This window comes from Neocloeon triangulifer, unplaced genomic scaffold (genome assembly GCF_031216515.1).
Source record: "Neocloeon triangulifer isolate White Clay Creek 2 clone unplaced genomic scaffold, ASM3121651v1 ptg000002l, whole genome shotgun sequence".
In the NCBI taxonomy this organism is placed as follows: domain Eukaryota; kingdom Metazoa; phylum Arthropoda; class Insecta; order Ephemeroptera; family Baetidae; genus Neocloeon; species Neocloeon triangulifer.
Window position 1 is genome coordinate 3,013,135 of NW_026775545.1, and position 26,169 is coordinate 3,039,303.

The window sequence follows — 26,169 nt, forward strand, 5'->3', positions numbered from 1 at the left end:
CCCATCAACTCATTTATTTCTTTGTCATTAGCGGCTTTCAAGAATTCAATATTGCTGTACTAGAAAAAAACAGGCAGCTAGATGATGCCCTCACGGCTGTGATCTCATTTTGGAGCGGATGCCTCTAATATTCCGTTTTACTGCCGTTTGACCGTTAAAATCGGCGCGATTGCATAAAATTGGGCTAATTAGATGATGTAAGGAGATTTTCTTTGGGCAGGAAATCCACTTTGCTGACGTAAATTAAGCCATAAAAGAGAGGCGATAAAAAGCGATTAAATAAAAAATTGGCCTCGTTGCTACTACATTTTGATCCTCAAACTATGTTGAACTTTTGAAATATCTCCACATGCAAGGTTCTGTTTTTTTTTTTTAATGACAATATTTAAAAACGTTGCTCAGAATTTGTATGTATAAATTTTAGGCAATTCTCATTTCAGCTTATTTGTATTTAATTTTACAATTTTCCATATATTTTATAATTTAAGACAATTCCATATAAGAAAAAAATACGTGAATTTGTAATGTTTTCACATTTTTCCTGAAGTTACATTGCACACACGCACATTTTAATAGTATTTCAAAATTCTAGAGTCTTTGTTAGTCTGAAAATTGAAAGTTCACAGACAATTTTTTTTTATTATCCTATACTTTCCTGTGTGAAATAACAATTTTGCCATTCAAAATCTCCATTTTATTTCGTTCCTTTATCAATGCATCCTTTGATAAATGCTTGTAAACTGTGATCAATTTCTCACCCTTACATTTTTAAATCGTTGCCAGATGGAAATATTTGGGCGCATGCTGAACACGTGGTGGCGAAAAGTCAATAAACAAAATGTCTCAGCGAAGCATGATTGGGAAACAAGAAGGAACGACGAGTTGAGCAGCACCTCTAAAAATTTTAAAACAGCCTGCGGATTTTCATGTTTAAAAAAAAAATTCTTCATTTTATATAGATAATTACACACGTCGCATAAATAAAGTTATCTGCTTGAAGAGGCATGAAGATTCATAAATTTCCCTGTAAACCTAGTCAGTTTTTGCGCCGCACCTTTTGCCTTAAGATTTAATTATTGGTCGGCTGATTGATCAGCTAAGCGATAATTGAAAGAAAATTCTCTTCAGAAATACAACTCTCCCATTTTCGCCTCCTACGCAGGCGAGTTAATTTTTTTTACCCAGTTATTTATTATTTTAATTGAATCGAGCTGAATCGGCTCTGAAATTTTATATTCAAAGGCGGTGCGAGAGATTGTGAAAAAAGATTGAAGCGCACACACCACGGGGCCTTTATTTTAATAAGTGGACTGGCCCGTCCAAATGTCAAAGTGAGGCATTTATAGTGCATAGTGCTCGGCGGGGCTCGAGTTTCTCGCTTGTGGAGTTCAAGTGCACACATATGAAAGAGGAGGGCAAGTCGAAACCGTCAAAATCGCCTGCCCGGCCCCTTGTTTCATATTTTTGTATTTGACTCGCAGTGAAAATGATAAAGCCCATGAAATCGTACGAATGGAATTAACAAGTTTGCCAAATTAAAAATCATATCAATATATTCAACGCTAATTGCTACGCTTGAGAGGGAAAAGAACTATGTATTAAATTTTTCATAAAGAATATAACTTATTAGAATATAAAATATGCAATTAATTTATTTTTTAATTTTTTAATGCTTACAGCTAAAATATAATAAAAATTACTTAAAATAAACTAAAGTATTAAAATTTAATTTAAAGTCTTATTATACAGGAAAAAATAATAATAATTCACTTTTTTTTAAATGTTTAAACGTTTTGTATGTTTGCACGTGAATAACTTATTATACTGTTTATATTATTACTATTTTTTATTATATTATTATACTGTAAAAAAACTATTGCAAATTATTCACATAATTATTTAGAACTTAATAGTCAATAATATTTTTTCCAAAGCACAATATTTATTTGTAGGTAAACTGTCAGTCAAGATTATTTATAGCTCCTTCGCATGAGGCAATGCAAAATGCAAACTCTTGAAAAAGTTTGCGATGCATTCATAAGCAATAATAAATTTAATTCAATGCAGTTTTCCCCCAAGTTCATGTATAAAAACACACGAGTGCACGCTTTCCTTTACTTGAATTTAGATCGCATGCAGACATTGCAGAAACTTTCAGCGAGATTAGCGTGACATTAGAATTATCAATTTTATTTCTATTAACGTGTGGGAGACGCTTACGTTCTACCGTTGCAGTTTCAATGACTTCCACGTAAAGCATTGCAAACCCACTGCTCCTTTCTGACACTCCATTGAGTAATTACCATCACTGAACAAGTCTTCAAGCGAAATAAGTAGTAGAGCGGCAGCTTGAAAAGTGGTTGTAGTACATCTTGGACGACACCTGCCACCGTGGTATAATTAAACTCGACATTGACGCACACCGGCTCTTTGATCGTGCCTTTGATTTGACTCAATTTGTTGGTTTGTTGTTGTTATTTTATGCAAATCGGAAAAAATATCTAACCCTTTATGGATATTGTGGTGCCCTTTGATTATTATTCCACGCTGATTGAAGTGAATTGCGGTTTAAATTACTTTGATTATTGCGAGTCATGCACCTTTTTGCTTCGTACTTTGTGTTCCGAAAGCAGATTTAATATTAAATAATTTATTATTCTACTCTACAATCCTTCAGGACAGCTATTTATTGCTAAAATAATTGCAATTTGCCTTTTGAAATTGAAAATCTTAATTGGCATACGCGCTAATTTTTCATAAATTTCCCTTGATTTCTTCCATATATTTTTATTTTCTTTTAAAATGAATAAATACAAATATGGCTTCATTAGTATTCTAGATCCAATAAACCAAACTGCCAGAATTACAAAATTAAATAGCTTTCACGTTGACTTTAATTCTCTTTGACAGTTCAGTGTAGGTCACGAACTGTCATAGAGCAAGTTGAGCAAAGTGCAAAATAACTCGTCCAACCCTGATGTGCTTCACTTGCTTTTTCTGCTCTTGATTTTTCCTCATTTGCATGTCGGCACACGTGCATATTACTCTTTTGACTGAAAGTGGAAGCACCGCAAGAATTAAGTCAGTCGACGCGCTGACTTTGCAGTGGCTGACCTCACGAGGCGTTCGATTACATTTTTAATTGAAAGTAAAAGTGGCAGCGGCGACGGAGCGGCAGCTCTTTTTATACAATTCTAATAACGACACCAGAGAAGGAAACCGACCGGCTGACTGACAGTTTGGATGCAGATAAAAATATAAAAATGATTCTATATTTTTCCTCCTTTGGCGAGCATTAGATTACATTTCAAACGGCTTCTCTTGTTTTCCCCTTTGATTCGACCCGGCATGAGTTGCTTCGTGTTTTCTTTAGGCCGCCGCGTGCAAGTAGTTTTCTTGCACTTTAATTGATATATTGCCGGTTCGGGGTTACGGCCTGACATGCAGGGTCACTCATTTTACGACCTAGTGTAGGTGTTTTTAATCAGAGACAATGGACCTAGTAGCAAATAATAATTTATAATTTTTTATAAAATAATAGTCTATTTTATTCCTTTTAAAAATAACTATAAAATGATTTTTGTCTTATCAAATTTTTGGGAATATAAATTAAAGCCCGCAACAACAAAAAGAAATTGTTCAGACAATTTAAAATATAAATTTTACCAAATGTTCCAATTTTAATGCTAAAATCTGCAAATAAAACGCACTAAAGATAAAAATAAATTTAAATTCGGAATTTTTCTATGAGCCCCTTTGGATTGCATTCAGCACAATTCAATCTTCCAATAATTTTTTTATTGATTTTTATATACAAAAACTTCTATAAAGTTTCTTGAAGTTGTTGTTGTTGAACCTTTTGGCACTCGTGGTGATCATTTTTTGATGAAGCCGGATTTATTTTCATGAAAAAAATATAAAAAATTGTTCTGATTTCTTGCCTGGTCAAAGGCTTTTAAAATTTTTTGATTCATATAGAAAAAAATTTCATTCGAAAAATCCGGAAAAAATTACATTGCCATCAAATCTGTGCTAAAAAGAAATTTAAATGATTTCAAATCAACACTGAAAAAGCAAATTATCAATCAATATAGATGTTCTTTTTTCTCTCTCTTGTTTTAATTTTTGCGTTTCTTGTATTTAATTTGGATGGTTCTCATGAGGGACAAAGTAGCAACTACAAACTAAAACTAAACATTTGCATTTTTGAGTAGAAAATATTAGAAAAGGAAATTATTTAATACGGCAAGTGCCATGGAATTTATCACTTAAAAAAGTCGCCATGTTCAAATATAGTAAAGAATTTGGCTCAAATTCTTGTAACTAAAATGAGACCCTAGCTCAAGTTTGTTCATTTTGTATGTGTAAACAAGAAGTAATTTCACTCACCGAGGGTGGAAACTGGAAATATAAGTACAAAGAAGCCGGAAAACTTCAAGAGCGATCCCTTATTAACACCCTCTTTTCTCTGCACTCGGCGCATTACTCTAATTAAAACTCAGCCGCGAACAGCAGCAGGGCGAGAGAATCGGCGCAGGGGTTGCACGGACCACCCCTTTACATTCGACCTTGGCATGTTGTTTTGCGATGACGAGGGTGGAATATGAGATGGAAGATATTGACTGACGCCCGATTGCGATCACCGTGTGTGTCGCAAATCAAAATAAATCTGCGCATCAGCCAGGCAGGGCCACACCTCGCGTCTTTTTTCATCCGATCCTCTGCCCAGCCCCCGCGACCTTGTCTTCTTTGCGCGATGATGCGCCACTTATGGGTGGAATTGATTATGCCGGCGTGATTGTGTGCTTTTTCGTTAGTGGGTTACTTGACTGCGGATGTTTCACAAAACGAGCGTATAGTGCGTTTAGTCTGCTGCTCCATCCCAAGCGCGTGCCTCCTATCAGCAAAAACCTCATCTTTTTTCACGCTTGATCAATTTTTGAAATTGCCTTGGTTAATTTAATATGAATATTTTTTATGATTCGGATGTAGCTCACATACTAGACACTTAATGTAGCCCAATTGGCTATAATAATTTTGTAGATTTTTTTTTAACAGAGGGTAAATTTGGAAATACTTATAATACAAAAAAAAATGCAACTTTGTAAAGCATAATGGCCACTTTTAGAGATCTGTATATTTTTCTTCTCATTATATAGACTGTGGAAAAAATTAAATTATATATTTAGTTGCTCATAATTTTTTTAATTTTCCTGAGGTTCACGACATATTTAGACCGTAACTAGAGCAAGTATAGATTCATATTATGTATTTCGAATGGAAGAATATTATTCAACATGAAGACGTAGACTATTTTTCAATCCATAAACATCTCTCCAAAGGTCAATTCCTTTATCCAAGAAAATAAATGCATTTTTTTATCTTTTTAATAGGAAGCTAAAATTTACAATATTTTGAAATTCAATACAATAACCTAATAATAAAGAGAAAGTGATATAATAAATAATTAATCTTCAAATTTTTTTTCTTTGAAAGCTGTATCATTTTTTTGCCATTGTTTGCTATGATTTAAAAAAAGTTTATTAAATAGATTTTAAATTTGAATGCTTTTGTTTAAGTAATCCAAAATAACTGATTGATTTTAATTCAATAACGAGCAAAAATTACAAAAAAAAAGGATTTTATGGATTGCGTGTCTAATGACGTTTTATTAAAATTTTGCAGGGGAAAACCTAAAAACTAATTATATAAAAACAATTTGAGTGTTATAACTTCCAAGGACACTCGTTTTCGTCGCCTAAAATTTCCTTTTTTATCATAATATGATTGATAAGTTCAAAATTTAAGTAATGTTTTATTTAAAAATAAGTTTGCTGCTGCATAATTACCAATTGCAAGCCTGGCAATTTGCAGCAAGCACGCAGACGGAATTAGCAAGCAGAGAATCCAATTTAACTTTGGCGATTTGCTTAATTTCCATTCCGTGACCGGCTGATAGGTTTGCTATTTACGCTGGAGTGCTTTCGAGTTTGCGACGAGAAGCAATCAACTTGGTACCTTTCTCATTTCGTGCCTTACTGAAGCATTGATAACAAACGCCGCGTTTTTATTAATTCTCTACAAGCTGCACAGAGGAAGGACAGGCATTTCCATCGGTCGCGTTTTCGAGATAAGCCGATAATTATCCGATAAGTCTCGAGAGCGCTAAGCTTTGCATAAGTGGAAATTAAGCAGCAGCGAGAGATCAGTCCCTTGCTTCTGCTACTTTCTTACCTATATTTGCTCGCATGAAAATTAAAAAAAAAAGGTTGAGTCAACCTAAAATATTGTTACTCACCAATCTTCAAGACAAAACAGTCCAATGACCTGGAAAATAAAATTTTAAAAATTATAATCTGTGAGACAATGATTGAATAAAAATTGACAATAAATAATGATAAATGGAAGTTTTAAGTTATTTATATAATATTCATTAAAATTTAATCACATTTATTTGACAAGTTCTAAAAAATAGCATAATGTCGTTTATAAAAATCAATAGCAGTACATAAATTACAAAAGTTGAATAAATTAATAATGTATTATTTATCACAGTCTGTATTCAAGATTGAAATAAATATTTTAGTGTAGTACAATATATTATTTTGAATTCATAAAGTAAAAAATAGTTATACAAATCAAATAGAAATGCATATAATTATATTAGCGTTGTAACGTTCTGTGTGATCATAAATTATAATCCCAATCTATTAATAGTTTACCTTTAATCATTGATTGTTTGAAATTATTATTTTTTTTTAAATAGCATATTGCAAAGGTTATTGCTCCCCGCAGAAATAAAAACAATCGCTTCCCAGCATCCCTTGCGAAACAGCTCTCGAGTTGAGAATAAAGGGAAAAAATGATATTGTCGCCAAAGTCATGCACACTCGGTGAGTGTGGCGCGCAATATTAAGAGAGCTCTGAATGCTCGTTGCGAAAATAATATTTTAATCCACCTGCGACAACAATGATTACATTGTTTCCCGGCACTTGGGCATAATGTGATGCTTGAAACGGTGAGTTCGTCCACCGCGTGTGCATTTCACGGATCGCAACCGTCGGGGTGTGATCGCGGTTTCACTTTCCCAACCTTGTGCAACTCGGAAAAAACGCATAAAGAATTATGATAATGCAAATAAATGCAAACTTCTTTGATAATTTAATTCATACAATTTCCTTTTCATCTGTGCACCTTTTTAGTATTTTCAATGGAAACTGTGTTGCAAAATTCCAATATTAAGAGAGAATTTTCATGGCCGAATGGTCAAACATTAAGATTTAAAGGAATCAATCCCTAGATTCAATTTTTTAAATTTACATTTTTTTCGTGAGTAAATTTGTTAAAAAAGAAAAAAACACTCGACATTTTTGTTTCATAATTTTACAGTTTACATTTCAAAAATATTGCTTAAATTTGACTAGAGTCACTTGGAGTTTTAAAATAATTGATCAAAACGAACTGATTTTTCTTTAAATTTTTAACTATTTATTTATTAATTTTTTATTTAATTTTATTGATATAAATTATTTATAAAATTTATTTAATTTAAACAAAATATATTTTCAAACTTAATTGAATGATTGAAAAAAACTAATTTAATATTTATTTTTTCTTCTCACTTGTTCACTGATAGATTACTGATGATACAACATAATTTGCATAACAAAATATGCAGGAAGAACGACACGTTAAATTTTTCCTTACTTCATTAAGATTAATGAACTTATAATTAATTTAATTTAAAAATGACAGCAAACATACCATTTAAAAATATTCATGTTTGCTCCAATAAACAATTCTAAAGAATTATACGACATTCTCAGAATAACAACGGCAATTTATTGGTCCAAAAGTTTGAAGGAGAAAAATGAGCACATTAAAATCCATTAAAATCAATAATTAATACAAAAGTAACCTAACAAAGTAAGCTACTGAGGTGACACGCCGATTTTGATGAAAGTTGGTATGCAACTTGCACTACCCTTGGGTGTTCTGGAATGGCTATCAAAAGTTGCCCAATTTCACAAGGGAGGGTAGTTTACATTAAAACGCATGTTAAAAACTATCAAATGTAGGCAACAAAATCGTCCTCTGTGTATATAATTTGCCTACATCCGATTTCTCCAAAATTACATGGAGTTTAAATGGCAAAAATTAAACAAGGAAAATTGGGCAAAAATTAATAGCCGTTCTGGGGTACCAATGGGTATTAGAAGATGTACACCAATTTTCATTGAAATCGGGGTATGTCATCTCCATAGCATTCCTTGTTAGTAACATAACCTTTCAATTCTCAAATCTACTATTGATGAAAATTTGGCAGATGATATTAAAAATACAGGTATATTTCTAGCAAAGCTTTATGAAAGAGATTTTAATTGCATTTAATGTGTTTGGAGAGATTTAACTGAAATAGTTGGCAACTGGTTGGCTTTGAAATTCAAAACGGTGTATTATCAATCATATCTTGAAATTGAAACAACAAAAATATGGAGTGCTTTTAAAGAGGTGAGAAATTCCATTCATTGATGTCATTAACCATTATCACATTTCTCTACGGCAGATTCAAAAACACTGACTGATAAGAACCAACGTCGTCGACAGACACGCCGTTCGTTTATCGCCCCATTCACAAACGAGACGGGACCTGCTTGATTAATAAATTATTTTTCTTCCAAAAATACAAAAGCGCAGCCAGGGCAAACATAAATCCAAAAAAATTCCAAAGTGACATTCGGAGTCACCCACTCACCGTGTGGTCGAGTGAATGAGGGGGCGTTCCTGACCTTCTCTCAGGGGCTCCGCTGCGGGGGCGCCGGCAGGTCGGGGCCTGCTGTCCGACGGCGCCGACGACGGGCACCGATTGCGAACTTCTAGCCGGCCGAAAAGAGGCTGGACACGTGACAAGGGACGCGAGAAAGGGGCTGTTTTGCCGCACCGACGGCCGATCAAGTGACTTCACTCCGCTTCCCCAACACAAGGATCGAGCACACTGAGAGCTGAGAGATCAGCGGGCGAGCGCGGCAGCAGCGTGCATCTGGCGCACCCGAGCGCGAAAGGATCTAGATTGTCTGCGGCTACACACACCACGGCTCTCTCGCGTACTACACACATGCAAGTGACGTCACATTGTGCGCCTCTTCATCTTCCAGCCAAAGTTTTTTTTTCATTTTATTTCAAATTTAATTTGGAAATCTGTATAAGGAAATTTACAAAAATGCAATTATTATAAAAATACTTCTAAAAATTAATATATAATAATTATCAATTTAATAATGTATGTGAAAAGTATTTATTATAAAGCGATGATAAAGCTATAAAATGCTATTCAAAACGAGAATGCATATATATTAATATCAAATTTGATAGATATTGTAATGACAGGAAAAAAGAAGCGTAAGTTCATATTTTCATTATAATTTCATATGTAGTATTCTTTTCAGTACCTGTAAGACTTTGTTTGTTGATATATAATATAATATAATAAATTTAAAAAAAAATACAAGTGCAGGATAATTTTAAAAGGGTTCCGCAAATTTATACTGCAATCACTTCAAAAGTATATTAAAAAGATTCCTCCGGGCCGGATTCGAACCAGCGACCTATGGATGTCTGCTATTTATCCTTCTACAGTCCACCGCTCTACCAACTGAGCTACCAGAGGAGATGTTCAGAGGGTTTTAAAATTACTGTATTTAAAACTCATTGCTGTTTTATCGTGTTTCACGACGGTTCAATGAAATAATGTTCTGTATTTTCCTTTGAACATTCATTTAAAATGATAATTGAAGTCAATTTTAATATCAAACAGCAAAATTTAACTACATAAATTATTGTATTCTTTGTACTGTTGCTCACGACACCTTCCGGTAGAAAGACAGACTAAATGCCATTTTGTATCAATATAAACGCAAGCCGCGATAGGCGCATGCACTCGCAACATTACTGAATACAATTAATCTGCAAATAATACATGTCATATTATAATTGTTTGTTTGAATTAAACATAAGTTCCATAATATGCTCCATGTACCATTTAAAAAATCAATAACTATTTTCGTAAAACTTGTTTTTCTTTAAATCCAGCTGAAATCCCAAGTGAATGATGCACCTCCTGCAGACCTGTTGCTGCCTCCACTCACAGGAATTCAATGCGAGTTCAAGGTGGGTATGTGGCTGCTTGGCCAATTGTTTACCACAGAGGCCTGACAAAAAATGTAATTTATTTTTACTTTAACTTTGAAATTAATTTCGACTTTTAATAAATTATTAATTTTTAGTACTTTTTACATGGAATATGGAATGTCCAATTAACCCCTCAATCATGATTGATTGCTGGGTTGCAATTGCCTGAGGTCCCAGCATGAGATGTGGCCTCTGGATCTGGAGTTTCCTCAAAGAGCGTCGTTATGATTTATGAAGCACACGCTGATTATTTTAAGCCCTCATGGAACTGCCACAGGCATTTTATGGAGATGCGATCACAGACAATTGAAAAGCAGGGTGCGATATTGGCCAAAGCCAAAACTCTTCAAGCGTTGAATTGACTTCTGCAAGCGTACTTACTTGCAAAATTTACGTTTTGATGAGGGACTCTGTATTGCATTGTAGTTATGTGTAATTGTAATTTATAATTTTTTATAAATATTTTTACTCAATATAACAATAAAATATTTTAAATTTCAACGGGGTATGAAAATCTATGTTGGATAATTATGTATGCACTCAATAACTTTTAAAAATTAACGAATTAAATTAAAAAAACATGATTGGTATAATTTGTATAAGTTTTCCTTTTCTTTCCAGACTTTCATGCGTTAGGAATGGATTTCCCAAAACTATATTGGTTTTCTTCATTTATATATATTATTTATTTATTTAACTAATTTATACTATGGTCAGGCAGTGTTGATTACGTATTCTTTAAAAAAAATATGAATTTATAATATTTTAAATTTGTTACAATATAATTTTGCAGAACTATTTCAATTTAAAAATCAGTCTTTTAATTAAATTATTGTATCCTCTCTTAAAAATAAAGGGGTAGCAACAGCAACAACGAGCACTGCTTTGATTGTTGATTCCATACCTGATTCCTTTTGACCGCGGGGCGATTTTTCTCCTTTGAACATTCCGACATGCTATTAGCGCCCGCGGCACCTAACTGAGAGGCTGTTAAAGACTCTTCCTGCGTCTGAGGTCGCGAACAGTGAGCTGACAAAAAGCGAGCATAAATGAGAATTAAGTAAAAAAAATGTCGCATGTACTTTTAGAATTTAATATTAATGCTGTTAGAATAGTTAGGGCAATACAACGTACAGATTTTACATTAATAAAATTTTGGCTTGAAGTTTTTTAATGCTGGTATATTTTAATAGAGAGCATCGCTGAGGTAATAACTTAGCGTGTGAATACCCCCCCCCCCCCCCCAAAATATTATTTTTATCTTTTTGATAAACAAAAAGTTAAAATATAATGCAACTGCTTTTTTTTTATTTAAGAAACATTAAATAATGTTTGCTTCAATTTTTTCAAAAATTCCTGCGTTCTATTAAGCAAACTGCATATGAAATTTCAAACAGTTATAAAAAAATTATTTTCTATTTGTGTTTGGTATCACGGATAAAAAAATTAATTATAATTAAACTCTAAATTAGTAATAAAATAAAATCTATAACGCACATGGATTGCCTTTTTCGAAAATCACGCAACATCAACTTTTATTGCATTCACCCTTGTTACCAAACCCTCAATTACTGGCTTGTTAGCCACGGGATGGTTTCTCTCGATCACAAGTCTAAAATTATAAACGCGGCTATTGTGGGGTGCTCGTCATGCAACAACCTCCTGAATTAATAAACTATGAGCGCAACAAGGTATGCGTGAAATGAGAAAAAAAATCCTTAAAAAGGTACATTATTTTCAGTTGGTGCAAAAACCTCTAAGGGAAAAAACACTCATCTCAACTCGGTAAAAAAAGTAAAATAGGAGGCGCGCAGTCAGGCTGGTGGAAAATCATCCCCGGCCGATGGCGAGGCGCGGGGGACCTGTGGCTGGCCGCGGCCGCGAGACCTGGTTCAGTCAAAGCTGGCACTCGCGGTTGGTCGGTCGGGGCCTTTTATCTCTCTCGCGATGTTATCCGAGAGTGCAATAGACATCATTTAGCGTGTTCAAACAGATAACAAGTGAATTGTCGTGATTTTTCCTCTCGAGTGGGAAAGTGTGTGCCGTGTGTGATATTTGACGCCGGGCCTTTTTGTATTTATTTTATTGTGTGAGTTCATCATCTAATCCGTGCGTGCCATAAAACAGACGCTCTATGCGAGCCGGAGGATAGCGCGCCGTGCGCCTTTCGATGATAAAATAGTCGTCGAGTGTGCACAAAGGGTTGCGCCAAAGGAATTATGTGATTTCGTCCGACCGACAGCTTTGATTTTGGCCATGGCCCTTTCCACGTCACTTGCAAACGGTCTGCTCGCGCTCCTCGTGCTCCACCATCTTCAACTCACAGTCGGCATTCGGTGGATGTAAGCAAAATTTAATTTTAAATTGCATCAATGGATATTTTCGACACAGATTTCCTTGTTATTTAATATCTTCAATGAAGAAATTAGAAAAAATGGATTTTCATTTCTATGTATATATTTATTTATTGTGCAAAATAATATACAATTATTGAAAAAAAAAAACCAAGTCAACTGAGGCTCACGTTATAGGGTCTTTTTCATCTCGGATGATTTTAGTTTTGACAAAAAACAAAATAAAAATGATTGATTTACCATAATTTATATAAAATGTGGTTCTCAAATAATTATAATTTATTACAAGCATAAAATTTATACTAATAGATGCAATTCATTAATTGTTCATTAGTTCATTATATTATTATAAGCTTCACCATTTTGAAATAATTATAGTGTGTTAATTTTATGACGCTGTTTTTCAAAGAGTTTCCATCAATCGCCATCAATATTGCTTATTTGCTTTACAACATTAAATTATATTTCATATTAATAATTGGGAGTTTAATGTGAATTTTTAGATACTTCATCATTCTCATACTTTAAATACATTTAACGAAATTCACTCAGCATGGAAAATACTGTTTTCACCTCAAATACTTCAACTTACAAAACTCAACCATGTATTAAATTAATATATAAATTTTTACTAATTGTAAGGAATAAAAAAGAACAATTTTATACAATGCATAATGCAACAGCAAAATAACCGATTCTACCATTATTAAAATCAAGCATACAATTATAAACAAAATTAAATTTAAAATTTTTAACAATTATATACTTTAAAATAAAAGTTTTTATGAAAAATAATAATTAAAAAAAACAATAAGTAACATAAAACAATAACCTACTTTATGATTATGTTAAAAAAACTTTCATTAAATACTTTTACAATTAAACTTAAGCGTTGAAGTATTCAGTATACAACTTTTTCTCTATACCACTATAATACTTAATAATATCAAGGGGGTCCTCCGCGTTGAGCAGCTATAATAATTTACACACACCCGACTATTACCCCGCAATTACCTTTTCCCATTTCAGGGCGTTGCATCGGGTCTCACCGAGTGTTTGGAACGTTTCAAGCCCCATAGCGTTCAGCGGCGGCGGCGGCCACTGGCGACGAGCGCTCAAGGACGACTTCGGCCTCTCAAAGAGGCAAGAACGTTTCTGCAGGGAAGCCCCTGAACTGCTACCCCTGCTGAGCAAGGCGGCCCAAACGGCCCTGGCCTCCTGCCAGCAGGCCTTCCACGATCGGAGGTGGAATTGCTCCAGCCTGACGGAGGCGCCGCGTCTCTCGCCAGACCTCACATCAGGTCAGAAACGGAATTTTTTTCTTTTCCATCCAGAATTTTGCAAATTAAAAAAAATTTACTTATTGGGGAAACATTTTCACTAAAACCAAATTTTTTAATGATTTTTTTTAAATATTTTTTTACTCTTTTCTCTTTTTTTTCGTAATGAGATTAGGTTCATTTTTTTTTCTTTTTGGCCTAATTTTCAATTTAAATGATGATGTGTGGCACCCAAAGGTGTATAATTAGTAATCATTAATAGAGCGAGCTAGTTGATGTACAAGAGCGCCGCAGGAAGTCGCACCTATAAATCAAGACCAATTATTCAAAATTATAATTAGCATGTATGGGAAGAGGAAAAGAAAAATGCAAAATTGCTTAATGATCGCCATAAATCATGTTTGCACCACTCTCATATTTGATCAAAACTTGTTTTGTGGTGCAAAATTTACCAGATTACAAAACATTAAACCTTACAAAATCCCACGAAAAGCGTGCAAATTATGTTAGAAAATTCATTTTGGGATTATATTAAATTTTATATTTTACGTTTTGAAATCAATTAAATCTTAAAATTTTTCATTAACAAATAATGGATTTAACTGGAAGTTGAAATAATTTGTTAATTGAAATAAAATTAGTTGTCAACTATTCATCAGGTACAAGAGAACAGGCGTTTGTCTACGCTTTAACTTCGGCCGCAGTGGCGCACACCGTGTCCAAAGCGTGCGCCACCGGAGCCCTTTACGACTGTCCGTGTGCGACCACCCCCAGGACGCCTCCTGACGGTAATTTTAAGTGGGGCGGCTGCGGAGACAACGTGGCCTACGGACTGACAGTGAGCAAGAAATTTCTGGACGTGTTGGAGCGTGGAAGGGCGCGGACCGAGGAGGATGAAGAGCTCCAGAGTTTGGCCAACTTACAGGGTGCCAACGTTGTTAACAAGAGGAAGTCGCTTCTTGCCCTCGTCAACTTGCACAACAATAGAGCGGGGAGAAGGGTAAGTATACTTAAAGAGTTTTTAATTATTAAAAGTGTTATTTTACTTGAAAGTTTAACAAATTTTTGAAGCATGTAATATTCATAAAATTAAAAATAATTTAAAAAATAAATATTAAATTTGATGCATGATCTATTTACTTAAGATAATTTAAGTGTATTTTTAAACACATTATATTAATTGCATTGAATATTATGGAGCGCGCATTCATAAATATACTGATAAAATCTGTAAAAAAAAAACTGAGATAAATATAAAATTTAATAAGTCTTAATTTTGACCTCTGGTAAATCCTGATTATTTAGGCTTTGGAAATGAGCGTCACGCAACAATGCAAGTGTCATGGGGTGAGCGGGTCGTGCAACATCAAGACCTGCTGGCGCGCCCTGACAAAGGTGCACGACGTGGCGCAGCGGCTGAAGCGTCGTTACGCGACCGCCACTGAGGTGGCCATGCAGAAGCGCGGCATCGCAGGACGCAGGCACTTGCAACCAACCCTGCTGACCATCGCCAAGCTGCCGGCGGGTGGCAGGGTCACCCCTTTCGGCAAGGAGGACCTGCTCTACGCGGTTAAGTCGCCCGACTACTGCAATCGGGACAGCAAGTACGGCAGTCTTGGCACTCGCGGAAGGCAAGTTACCAAAATTTAAATCATTTTATCTTCTTCAATCAAACTAATTCACTTATGAAAGATTATTATTATAAAAATTATAAGCCTTGCACTTAAATTATTATTATTTTTCAAACTGTCAATTGTATAATAAATATCATTAGTTAAAAGTTATTACAAGTTTTCACGAATTTAGGTAATTGATAATTTGAACTTTCCGTTGCTCAAATAGTGCTTTTCCGTGTTCTATATCATTTTTTTAGATAGATTTACAAAGCCGCTGGTGTTCTCCTACAATTCCATTGTCAGGACTAAATGCGCTTTGAAAGTTTTAAGACGAGAACAAACATTAAAATTAATTTTGATTCGTACGCACATGCTAATGCGATGTGTAAATTGTTATTTGCGTTGAGGCACTAAAACCTATCTTCTTTCAAGACACAAAACGAAGGCTGCACCTTTCGGGTCAAAATTTTTATAGGTCTCTTGAATACAAGGAAAATTAAGCAACACCCTACAGAATTTTATTTTCCATGAGGATGCATCCGTAAAAAAAAATGTATTTGAAACTGGTGAAAATCTGTTTGGCACGAAAAAATTTAAAAAAAAAAGACAAACTCCTAAATTGGTATGCATAAAATATTCGCGTTCAACTTGGCGGAGTAAGTAGCTGTGAAAATTACCATAATCAGTGATGGTCCATATCATCATTAAAATTAAACATGTCCCGTTTGGCGTTTCGTAAACGGCCCGCCGCCGACAAATCTGTGTACACTTTTGAGGAAAATTTCAATTACAAATTCACGATGCGTGTCGCGAGCGCGGAATTGATGATGAGAAACGAGATTCTGTGCGCTGCTAATTGCATCTCGCATCTCTTCTCTCAAGGATATTTCAAATCTTTCCTTCTTGGCTTGCGTTCGGGAAGAACATTTTTTCGGTCGGCTCTTCTTGATTCTCTTAACTTGGTTAATAGACGCCTATAACTCGGGCTGTGCTGTATAATTACACGTTTGTGGTGTGTGTGCGGCCGGCGCGCGTTAGACACAGCCGACGGCCATCCAGAAAACAACCGGCCATCAGCGGCGGCCCTGTGATCCGACGGCGCGCCGCCGCTCAATCTCTGATCACACCTGAGTGAGACCACCTCTCACTCAATTCCATTGCATTTTTCCTCTCATACTTTGGGTTGCAAGCAAAATATCTCCCAAACATAAAAATCTCTCACTAAATAAAATCACACCAGTTTAAACTTGCATTCAAAAATTAAATTTTAATAAAAGCAGAAGTGAGACACAAAATTGGTTTTCTCTTCCACTGCAAATAATTAAATTATAGAAAAGGTAAAGACGGTGGATAGATCTGAAAATTGTGGCAATATTTATAAATTGTTATTACCACCAAGAATAATAAATTAATAATTTAGTTTTGAATAAAAAGCAATTTTTTAATGAGGCCAAAGCCCATTTTCTTTTATTCCAATAATAATTTAACTGCATTTTCCTCAATTTTTTTAATCAAATTTTTCCTCTCTAATAATTAAGAAAGTGTGCAACCACTATTAAGCTTTGAATAATTTATGAATGGAACAAGCGGAGAAACTCCGTTTCAAATTTTTACATCATAATTATGTGGGAATGGTGAAAAGAAGTCTTTGCATTTTAATTCACACCAAATTTACTCTAAAGAAAAAAAAACAGTGCCGTAGTAACTAATTTCCTAAAAAAAAAAAAAATATTCTTAAAAATTTATTTTTCACCAGTATTCTCATATTATTATGTTCTTCATTAGATTTCTTAACAATAATTTTTTGAGTTTTTTTTATGCTGTTAATAATCAATGTTAATTTTCTGGAATAGAATCAATCGAATCGGGTAATTAATAAATAAATAATTTGATGTTTTTCCAGCACGTATTATTGCAATCGCTGCATTAAAGGTATAACATATAAAAATCATTCCAAACAAGAATTTTCTATATTCCCTAATTGGTAAAGCCAGGTAATCTCGATGAGCTCTAATAAAACTTGTAATCTGATGTGCGTATAGCGCCCACGCGCAGCTATTATATTTTTTTCTAAACTGCGTTTATTACTCGAGAATTACGGCATTTCACTCTGGTATACCTATTATTTCTCTCCATAAACGTAATAGGGTAGAATGGGTTCGAAAGCGCGCGGGAGAGAAAGAGAGAGGTGTATTTATATTGTATGTACGCGTGCATGATGAATTGATTGTTGTTTCAGGCAGATGGACGCAGAGATAAAAGCAAGATAAGACGCTCTCAAGTTAATTAAGCACGCCTCATTGGCTGGTGCTAATGACGGTGGGCATGCCTTTGTGGAGCGAGAGAGGCTCTTTATTGCTTTGCCCTTTCTCACCCTGTTGGCCGTGCATGTCACTGTTATCCGATTAAAAGGCTTTTGAGAGTGTAATACAACGTAAACGTTTCTAGAAAAGAGATGATTCACGATAATCTTTTCTCTCTGACGCGTCTGCTTTATTTTGTTTATGATGAATAGTACACAAAGTTCAAATATAATTTGCAAAATGAAAGAAAGAGAACTATATAAAAAATTAAATAAAAAATAATAAAGTTAAAATGCTTGACTTGTGTAATGTGTGTCTATTTCAGTCTTCTAATCCAAATTTGCCCAATTTCTAGTAATAATTTTAAAATGCCAATTATCTCTCAATAGTTACTTTCAAGCTTTTTTTGTGAAAAAAATGTGGTTTCCTTCAAAATATTAGTGTGCTGTGTAAAAATGATAGGTTTTAAAGTTGGAGATTTCAACGCGCGAATATATATCTTTTTAGCTAACTATATAGGAGCTCCTTTTGCTCTTTAAAGTTTGTTTATTTTGCATACTCCGGATTAAATATTCAACCAGAACTTAACAACCGCGAAAATTTGATCAGATAACTGAGAAAAATCGCGATCCAGCGCGATTGTGACAACACAAAGGGAGAGGGAATTGGCGGAGTGACGGATTCCTGTCACTCCGAGTTTTGCGTACTGTAACGTTTTTCGAACGCAGAGCACAATAATGAGAGAAACACTGACTGACTATAAACCGACCTGTCCAGTCGACACTGGCTGCAGGGACCATACCATATACCTGTTTTTCGCCGTGCCTAAAATATGTTTGCTAACAACACGCAGCAGCAGCAGTGCTTGACCATGTAAATATGTAGCAGCTCGCATTTTTGTCAGTGCACGGCAAAAAAGGTCGTTTCGCGGAATTTCAGCGAGAGACATTGATGCAAGAATGACAGGGAGAGAGCTCGAGAGACGTTTCTCGTTGTTTTTATATCGTAAACCATAAAGAGAAAAGAGACGAATATAAACTGGCAGCGTGCGTAACACCGCCCTAATGAGATGGAACATATAATTATTTTTTGTCTTTCAGATCAAGAGCTATTTTAATTAAAACGCGGAAAACGCCATTCCTGAATTTTTAATATTAATATATGCCAATTATTTTTTTCAGGGCCTGCAATTCGAGCGAGGAGGCCAAGCATCAGTTTGACGCTTGTTCGAGCATGTGTTGCGGGCGCGGCTTTGTCACCCGGAGGGAGGAGATTCTCGAGAGGTGTCATTGCAAATATCACTGGTGCTGCTACGTCAAGTGCAAAACCTGCCAAAGGACAGTTTTTGTCAGCCAGTGCATTTAGTATTTTCCAACCAAAATTTGTGCATTTATTTTAATTGAGTATCTTCCTCGACTGATTTTTCCATTGCAGTACTTTAATTTCATATTTTATTTCTCTACATTTGTTCTTTTGTATTTAATTATAATTTTAAACTCTAAATAACTTTTTTTCGTATTGGTCTATTGGAATAGTCAAATGAGAATTGTATATTTAAGCCAAGGAACTTCAACCAAAATCTTGTCTTACCGACTTCATTTGTTGTATGAAAATTGATAAAACTGAACAAAAAATTCCATAACTGTGCCTTTCAAGAGTTTTGTTTTTGTACGTTATTATGTTAACCATGTATGTAAGGTCTCTGTTTTTGCAAAATGACCAGTCATGTTCACTTTCAAAAATTTAAACACAAGAACATTTTATTAAATAAAGTAACTTACAAAGCGATGAGTTTGTCACAATTCGGAGTGAGGAAAGCTTTTCTGAGAGTCTTCTTTCAATTGTTGTTGCTGTTGGTGGTGATGTTCAGAATTCACCCGTTCCTGAACCTGTTTGATTTCCTCGTCGTAGCCCTTCCACTCTGGCAGAATTCGCATGGCAGCGGTGAGTTTTGCCTCCTTGGTTAGAGGATTGTTGCACTAATCAAATACATAGGATTTCAGTGAAAACAATTAAGCCAATATTTAAATGTGGTTTTTACCAAATCAATGGTTTTTGCTTTTTTCTTTGAATCGTCGTCACACCAGGTTTCACACCACAACCACTCCTGTGGTAATGATTTGATCAGCACTTGGTGAACCATGTTGTTGGGCAAGTCCTGGTCGAGATTGGAAAGACTATTCGGGTCCTGGCTCAGTGCCTGGTATTGACCCCTGAGCCTATCGCCAGCAGCGATTCTTCTAAATTTCTTCAGGTCAACGACGTAAAGCGCACTGATGTGATATCTCCTTCCTTGCAGATGGTTGCGCCAGTAACCAGATTTCCAAAACCTGAATGGACGATAAAATGATTTTTATTTCTTCAAATTTTCTTAATTGGTACTCACCGGAAACCGTCCATCTCTTTTCTGCTATCACAGAAAGGTGTGTAGCCATAAGGAGCGCCTCCCAAGTCAAAATCACGCAGCTCCTTCAGGTCTGTTCTTACAACCTGAAATTTTTAAGTTAAACAAACTATAATCTTTAGAGTAGAAAACAAACCTGATCTGCGTCAACGAAGATAATTTTCTTGACATCAAGAGGAAACAGCACATCCAGGAAGAGAATTTTGTAGCCCCAAATCATCCTCTGTTTCTCAGTCTGCTGGTGGAGCCAGCGGGGCCATTTGTACTCAACAAGGCCATATTCGAAGCCATATTCTTTGGCCATGTGAGGCAAAAAGTCCTATAATTAAAATTGTATTAACAGAAGAAAATCGAGACGGATAAAACTTACTTTGAAAGTGGGAGAGAGATAATTTTTGAGGAACCAGAATTTGACCGGCGTCTTTGTGTGTTTGATGACGCTCAGCATCATGATGCGCAGGAAGCGCTCGTACAAGTGGCCCGATGCAAGAGAAAAGATGTTTAAACGCTCCTCCTCTTTTGATTCATCTCCAGAAGAGGTTTTGCTAAAAGTGCTAAAATTTAAAGAGAGCAAACATAAGCTACGATAGATAAACAGATTCAAGAGTAGGAGTTTAAATAGTATAAAAGCTATAATTTATTTCTACAGCTGTTTTTAAGTTTTCAAATCAAGCATACAGAGAATGAATCAAATACTATGGGTTTAGGAGCAAAGGGGGCTTTGCTAGCTCTGGCTATGATATAACAGGCTTCCTGAAATACATTGGGGAAATTAAAAGCCTGCTTTTTTCACCTCCAGAGTAGTCTTGTCAGATAACCAATTGGATTGTACCAAAAATATTGTTCTAACTGACGCTCCTGTTGCCTTCTAACTTTTTTATAATCTGAACGGATCCTTTTGTTAAGAGAGAAGAGTAAGATGGAAAAATTTGATTAAATAATATAATACCTGGTGATGGAGTTCCAAATGCCTGGAGCTTCGTCATCAGCCAAGAGATCAACACCAATTTTATCTGGCTTTTTAGCAACCTTCAGCTTCAAGACGTTGCTCCTGAAGGACGAAATCAAAATGTGATGTTCTTCAGATTCTGGTGGGTTATCAGAACCATCGACACTGCAGATTTCATAAAATTAAGAAAACTTTGTTATCTAAAATTGTATTCCTTAACAAACCTAACAATGTCAAAAATATCAGCTGATCTGCCTTGTCGAAGACGCAGCAGCCAAGACCCAGGGTTGGCTTTGAGTTGGAAATAACCTAAATTGGCCATCACAATTGTATCCACAACGACTGGTTCATGCTTTGTTCCCAAGGTCACCTGAAGACCTCTAGGTGGTGCCCCTGACATAGCTTCAGAGCAATGGCCCTCTAATAGTAACGAGGACAACTCAAATTCGCTAAACAAAATCAATAAATACTTGCTTCAAGACACTTTTTTCAAATTTACCTGTGGACGACGCTCATGACGTCTTCAAGTTTGATATTATCCAAGTCATAAGGACTTCGTACAGCCTCAACAAGCCAGTTCTCTGGTGGATGCATATTCTGTGTGAGCAGAACCGACTGAGGCATGTTGATGAAGCGAGCAGTGGGCCCAGCAGTCAATTTTCCATCAGCAGTGAACTGTGGCTCAGGCTCCAACACATACCGGTAAAAACTCTTCAATGGCATGTCGCTGTGCTTCTCCACTGCATTTAGATAAAGGTTGATTCGGCAGTTGACAGCTTCATGCAACACCATCAAAATTGGACCAATTTTCTGGGCTCCTCTAGAAACGGGATCCACAACGACGGAAATGTCAAATATTGGTAGGTCTGCGTGCTTCGGAGGTAATTTGACCACACTATAAACCAAAATTATTATTAGATAGGAAATAAAATTAGCTTTCAACAATTCACCTGTATTGATCACCAACAAACGGTATTTCAAATCGACTTTTGGTTGACGGTCTGGATACAAGTATGGCTACCAGTCTCATCAAAAGATCACTAGATTGACGGCCTCTAGGGACTGAAGGAAGAATTTCAAAGAGTTCTTAAAAAGTTAATTTTTTACCTTGGTCAGCCTCATACGAATTTTCGTCTGCCTTCTTGATTGCTTGCTGAAGTCGGTCAGTGTGAGCAGTCATCGAAAACTTGTCCAGCAGAGCAAAATCATCAGCCAAGAACTTTTCGTCATCTTCAAGTGGACCAAGAATCCTTCCATTAGAAATAACAGCTCTTGAACCTGCAGGGATCATCAAAACGGTTTGGCAGAACTCAGAGTAGGCCTTCAATAAAGTAGTTGCTTCTTCGGAAGCTGGGAATGTTTTGAAATCACTCAGATCGACTTGCTGGAATTTAAAAATATTTGTTAAATTTGGCATTCTCATTTTTAAGAAAAAATTAAAAACCTCAATTCCTGAAAGAGAATTGAAGTTAAAGTCTGCATTGTTGTAAATTTTCTGTGCTGTTTCTTCCGTAACGATGTGCTTCAAAAGGGCCTTTGCACTTTGGGTAGGCAGTGTAAGTGCAGCTAAAGCAATGCGAGAAATTTTTGATTGGTGGTCCGATGTGCTTTTCACGTTAGGCAAAAATGCTAGCCGTATGTAAGACGACGAATCCTGAGAAAATGAGTATAATTTTTTCTTATCTATAACAGTTGATTATTACTATTACCAAGTTCTCCAAACTCTGGTACAGTAATTCTCTGCCCTCCGGAGTCTCCAAGTCAGTAGCAACCCACAAGGTCAGGGGGTGTGTGGACGCTGCGTCCTTGTAGGTCAGGTACTTCACCTCACTGATGATTCTCGAAGTTTTGTCTTGAGGGTTCAGCAAGTGGAACTTACTTTGCCAATTTTCAAGGCTCTCCACAGACTTTCCACTCATGTCAAGATATTTTGTTTTTGAGTCCAAAATTCTCTCGTTAAGTCTAAGGAGGACTTTTTGTAAGTATTGTCTTCAAAGAATTTGAATTGAACTCAAACCTTGGCATGATGTTGGGTTTGTTCATCAAGAAGTCGAGAATGTCGTCCTTATCACTCAATTCTCCTTTGTACACAGCCCGCTGTATTGAAGGAGTTTGAGCCATAATTTCAGTCAGGACAGCTTCCTCAAAGCTGTCTCCGTTCAGAAAATCTTCAGGCAGAGGAATTCCATTTAACAACACCTTTGGAATGAAAGATATTAAATTTTTTTCATTATTCAAGTAAGCAACCAATTAAATACCTTAGGCAGGTGTCTGAATCCAGCCCTGCCTACAAATTCCTTAGCAAGCATTCTGCCAAAGTCGTACGGAGAATCAGGTCCAAGTACCAGATCAATGTCAACTTGTGGATATTTTGCAACCAAGGCAGACTCAACAATGTCAGTTGTGATTTCACCCTCTTCCTCTCCAACCGACGCATAAACCTGAACAATTTTCTTGTTAAAATTATAACAAATTAAAATATTAATAAATTACATCTGTAATTAGACTGACTCCCTGCTGGGCATTGCTATTTTCTGTGGCGTAGTTGTACGCTTCAAGAAGTGCAATACCAGCGTTAGTTTTGCCAGTTTCATCCTTTGTTGCGTTGACGGCTAAAACCAGTCCAACTCGAAGAGGCGCTTGATGAATCAGGAAGGACTCGGCCAGTTTGAGTAAAGGTCGGGCCTCAACACTCACAGGGTCAATCACGAGCACCAGGTTGTAAATGTTCTTACGGACGGACCTCAGCATGCCAGGAAAGGTGGGTCGCAAAAGTTCCATCAGAGAGGAAGACCACCTTTTGTACTGCTTATCGTTTTCAATGTCATTTATCCACTGGACAGCAGAGTCTCGAATGTCCAAGGCATATTCTGTTGCACCTCCGGAAGCACCGCTGTTTACATTTGAAGAGGAAGAAGAGGAAAAATCAAGGGCCAAAAGTGAACCCATTTGGTGTTGCTTGACACCTGAAATTTATTTTCAATTAAGAATCAATTAAAAATATGAATTAATTTCACTGACCAACACCGAAAAGGCCTTCCATGGTTCTCAGCTCGGACCTGGCAGCTTCCAACAAAGCCCCAGCATCGATAGTGTCAACATCAAAGAATAGACCATTTAAAAATAAGGCAGAGTCAGCTGGCTGAAGACTGAGTGAAGATAAAAAGGCTTCTTGGTTTTTCTTGATTTCCTTTTTTAAGTCTTGAGAAACGGCCGTCCTGATCAAAGAGCGTGCCTATAATTTTATAGTTGAATTTAATTCGATAAAAAATTAAAATTTTTACTTGAAGAGGGAAGTTGTGAGCAATGTGGGTGAAGGTCTTGAGTGCCTCATCAAGGGGAGAGCTCATGACTCTCTCAGCAGCCTGCAGACTGAGCTCCTGCAGTTGCCAGGCCTTCAGAGGTGCCAGTTCACTGTTGGTATCAATCAAGTGTTGACGCAGCTTCGAAAGGCTTGAAACTTTGTCAGGATACATGGTCCTTTAGAAAAATTTGAAAAATTAAATACAATTGTTAAGGGGCTCAAGATTAATATATACTTAAGCCGTCCAAAATTGAAGCCTTCAACTTCATCTTCCTCCTCCTGATCAGCACCACCTCCAGCACCATCATCGTCGTCCTTTACCTGTTATGAAAATTTTATAATTAAAAATATTAAAATAAAAACAATATTTACTTGTGAGTCGTCCTGCACTTTGTACTCAGTGCTTTTAATCTGCAGCTCCACACCATAACCTGACAAAAGGAGTTTGCCAGCATTTCTCCTTTTGCTCTAATTTTAAAGCAAATAATCAATTTATAATCAAGAATATTCTCAAATCCATCCTACCGGCACAATGTAATGGCGCAAAACATAATCGATGTTATGCTGGCTGGCAGCCTCTTTCATTACTTTGTGGAACTTTTGGAATTCCTCAGTTCCAAGCTCCGCATAAAGCACCGCTGTCGCCCGAGACGGAGCACTCGACTTTTGGTAGTGATGGTCTAATTTGTATAAAATTGTATTTTCACCCTCTAGAACAGTATTTAGCTAAAACAAAATTAATTGAAATCATCAACTATGGAAATATTGATAATTTTTTTCAACATTACTTTTGGTAGAATTTCTGCAGGATTGCACAAAAGAGTGCCGTGGAGATCAACAGCGGCCACGCAGTTGCTTTCATCAAGGCCGCGTTCATGGGCTATTTGCGAGTACATCTCGATACGTGGAGAATATACCCTCATCGAGAGAGCTAGTTTGAGCATCGACTCTTGCGCCGGACTAGCAATTTTCCTCACTTGGCCCAGGACTATCCCATACCATTCTTTATCGGTCACTAAAAATAATAATAAAATAATTAGAAATTAGAAAAATTTTCTTCAGCAAGCCTACATTGTGGAATTGATTTTGGGTCGATGTCGTTAATTAAATCGACAAATTTCCACATCAGCTCCGGTGACTCCTCTGCCAAATATTCGGCCGTTTCGAGCAAAAACGGAGTTGATGTCCATTTTGCCTCAATTTGCGTTGTCACCGACTTGGACTTCTTGTTGCTCGACTTGGCGCCTTGCGTGTTCGGCGAAAATGAACAAATGGCAAGGAATGCAAGGCAAATCTGTGGAAAATTAAGACACAGTTAAAATTTATCAAAAACTAAAACGTCACTGGAATTTTATCATCACACGAATCACCGGCACCTACCTGGCTGACTTTTAGATGCATGTTTCTAATCGAATTTACACAGAGGCCACACCAAAATACGCTCTATTTAATGAGTAGCAAAATAGACTTCATCTCTGTCAGCGTAAAAAGCTCAAGAGTTTTATGGTTTGATCAGTTTTCACGGAAAAAATGCCACACAAACTCTTGACGTCCAAATACAAAACATGCAGAACAATTGACGACAGATAATTTTTGTCGACCAATCACAGGGAGACATGTAGGTGAAACCCCATTAGTGCTGAAAATCGATTTAAACCATTTCAATCCTGTGAAATACAGACTTTGAAAGAGATGAAATTATTAAAATAAATTACTTAAATATATTTTCTGTTACTTGCAAATAGAAACACTCACAAATGTTTGCGAAAT

The 26,169-nt window shown here is 36.0% G+C and overlaps 3 protein-coding genes and 1 non-coding gene across 12 annotated transcripts in view; 1 reads left to right on the forward strand and 3 right to left on the reverse strand.

The window, feature by feature from the left end:
- Window positions 1-9,008, reverse strand: part of LOC132204029 (uncharacterized) — a 71,993-nt gene extending 62,985 nt beyond the window's left edge. For 4 of the 7 annotated variants that reach the window (XM_059632276.1, XM_059632259.1, XM_059632267.1 and 1 more), the window contains exons 1-2: window positions 8,757-9,006; window positions 6,299-6,327 (exon numbers count right to left, since the gene is read on the reverse strand). The gene's annotated coding sequence lies outside the window, so the exon portion shown is untranslated. Of the gene's footprint in view, window positions 1-6,298; window positions 6,328-8,756 lie in introns of all 7 variants that reach the window. The other 3 variants (XM_059632294.1, XM_059632285.1, XM_059632301.1) reach the window with 2 other exon arrangements.
- A 570-nt stretch (window positions 9,009-9,578) lies between these two features.
- On the reverse strand, window positions 9,579-9,668 carry Trnay-gua (transfer RNA tyrosine (anticodon GUA)). The gene is given in 2 exon segments: window positions 9,579-9,614; window positions 9,632-9,668. It is a non-coding gene; the product is annotated as a tRNA-Tyr (tRNA).
- Window positions 9,669-12,103: 2,435 nt separating this feature from the next.
- LOC132204754 (protein Wnt-11b-2-like) lies at window positions 12,104-19,654 on the forward strand. The gene is made up of 5 exons (XM_059633495.1): window positions 12,104-12,531; window positions 13,573-13,844; window positions 14,483-14,823; window positions 15,129-15,454; window positions 18,924-19,654. The coding sequence occupies exons 1-5, from the start codon at window positions 12,446-12,448 to the stop codon at window positions 19,105-19,107; spliced, it is 1,209 nt and encodes a 402-aa protein (XP_059489478.1). The 5' UTR covers window positions 12,104-12,445; the 3' UTR covers window positions 19,108-19,654.
- On the reverse strand, window positions 18,916-25,975 carry LOC132204741 (UDP-glucose:glycoprotein glucosyltransferase). Of its 3 annotated transcripts, XM_059633472.1 has the most exons (24): window positions 25,780-25,975; window positions 25,471-25,693; window positions 25,188-25,414; window positions 24,925-25,125; window positions 24,772-24,867; window positions 24,635-24,720; window positions 24,380-24,575; window positions 24,117-24,330; window positions 23,589-24,061; window positions 23,354-23,536; window positions 23,113-23,294; window positions 22,805-23,057; window positions 22,540-22,749; window positions 22,203-22,479; window positions 22,046-22,157; window positions 21,595-21,990; window positions 21,320-21,544; window positions 21,096-21,260; window positions 20,517-20,700; window positions 20,283-20,465; window positions 20,129-20,232; window positions 19,784-20,072; window positions 19,524-19,721; window positions 18,916-19,070 (listed from the first exon to the last, which is right to left on the reverse strand). In XM_059633472.1, the coding sequence occupies exons 1-23, from the start codon at window positions 25,798-25,800 to the stop codon at window positions 19,539-19,541; spliced, it is 4,683 nt and encodes a 1,560-aa protein (XP_059489455.1). In that variant the 5' UTR covers window positions 25,801-25,975; the 3' UTR covers window positions 18,916-19,070; window positions 19,524-19,538. The 3 variants fall into 3 exon arrangements, with proteins under 3 accessions (XP_059489455.1, XP_059489463.1, XP_059489446.1); XM_059633480.1 differs by lacking the exon at window positions 18,916-19,070 and having other exon boundaries at window positions 19,471-19,721; window positions 20,517-20,691; XM_059633463.1 differs by lacking the exon at window positions 18,916-19,070 and having other exon boundaries at window positions 19,471-19,721.
- Between the last annotated feature and the right edge of the window lie 194 nt (window positions 25,976-26,169).

Coding starts and splice junctions, on each gene's coding strand:
- LOC132204754 (XM_059633495.1), top strand. CDS start 12,446: ATGGCCCTTTCCACGTCACTTGCAAACGGTCTGCTCGCGCTCCTCGTG. Junction 12,532..13,572: donor ACAGTCGGCATTCGGTGGAT/GTAAGCAAAATT, acceptor TTCCCATTTCAG/GGCGTTGCATCGGGTCTCAC. Junction 13,845..14,482: donor CTCGCCAGACCTCACATCAG/GTCAGAAACGGA, acceptor ACTATTCATCAG/GTACAAGAGAACAGGCGTTT.
- LOC132204741 (XM_059633472.1), bottom strand. CDS start 25,800: ATGCATCTAAAAGTCAGCCAG. Junction 24,721..24,771: donor AAGTGCAGGACGACTCACAA/GTAAATATTGTT, acceptor TTTTCATAACAG/GTAAAGGACGACGATGATGG. Junction 20,073..20,128: donor AAAGAGATGGACGGTTTCCG/GTGAGTACCAAT, acceptor TCGTCCATTCAG/GTTTTGGAAATCTGGTTACT.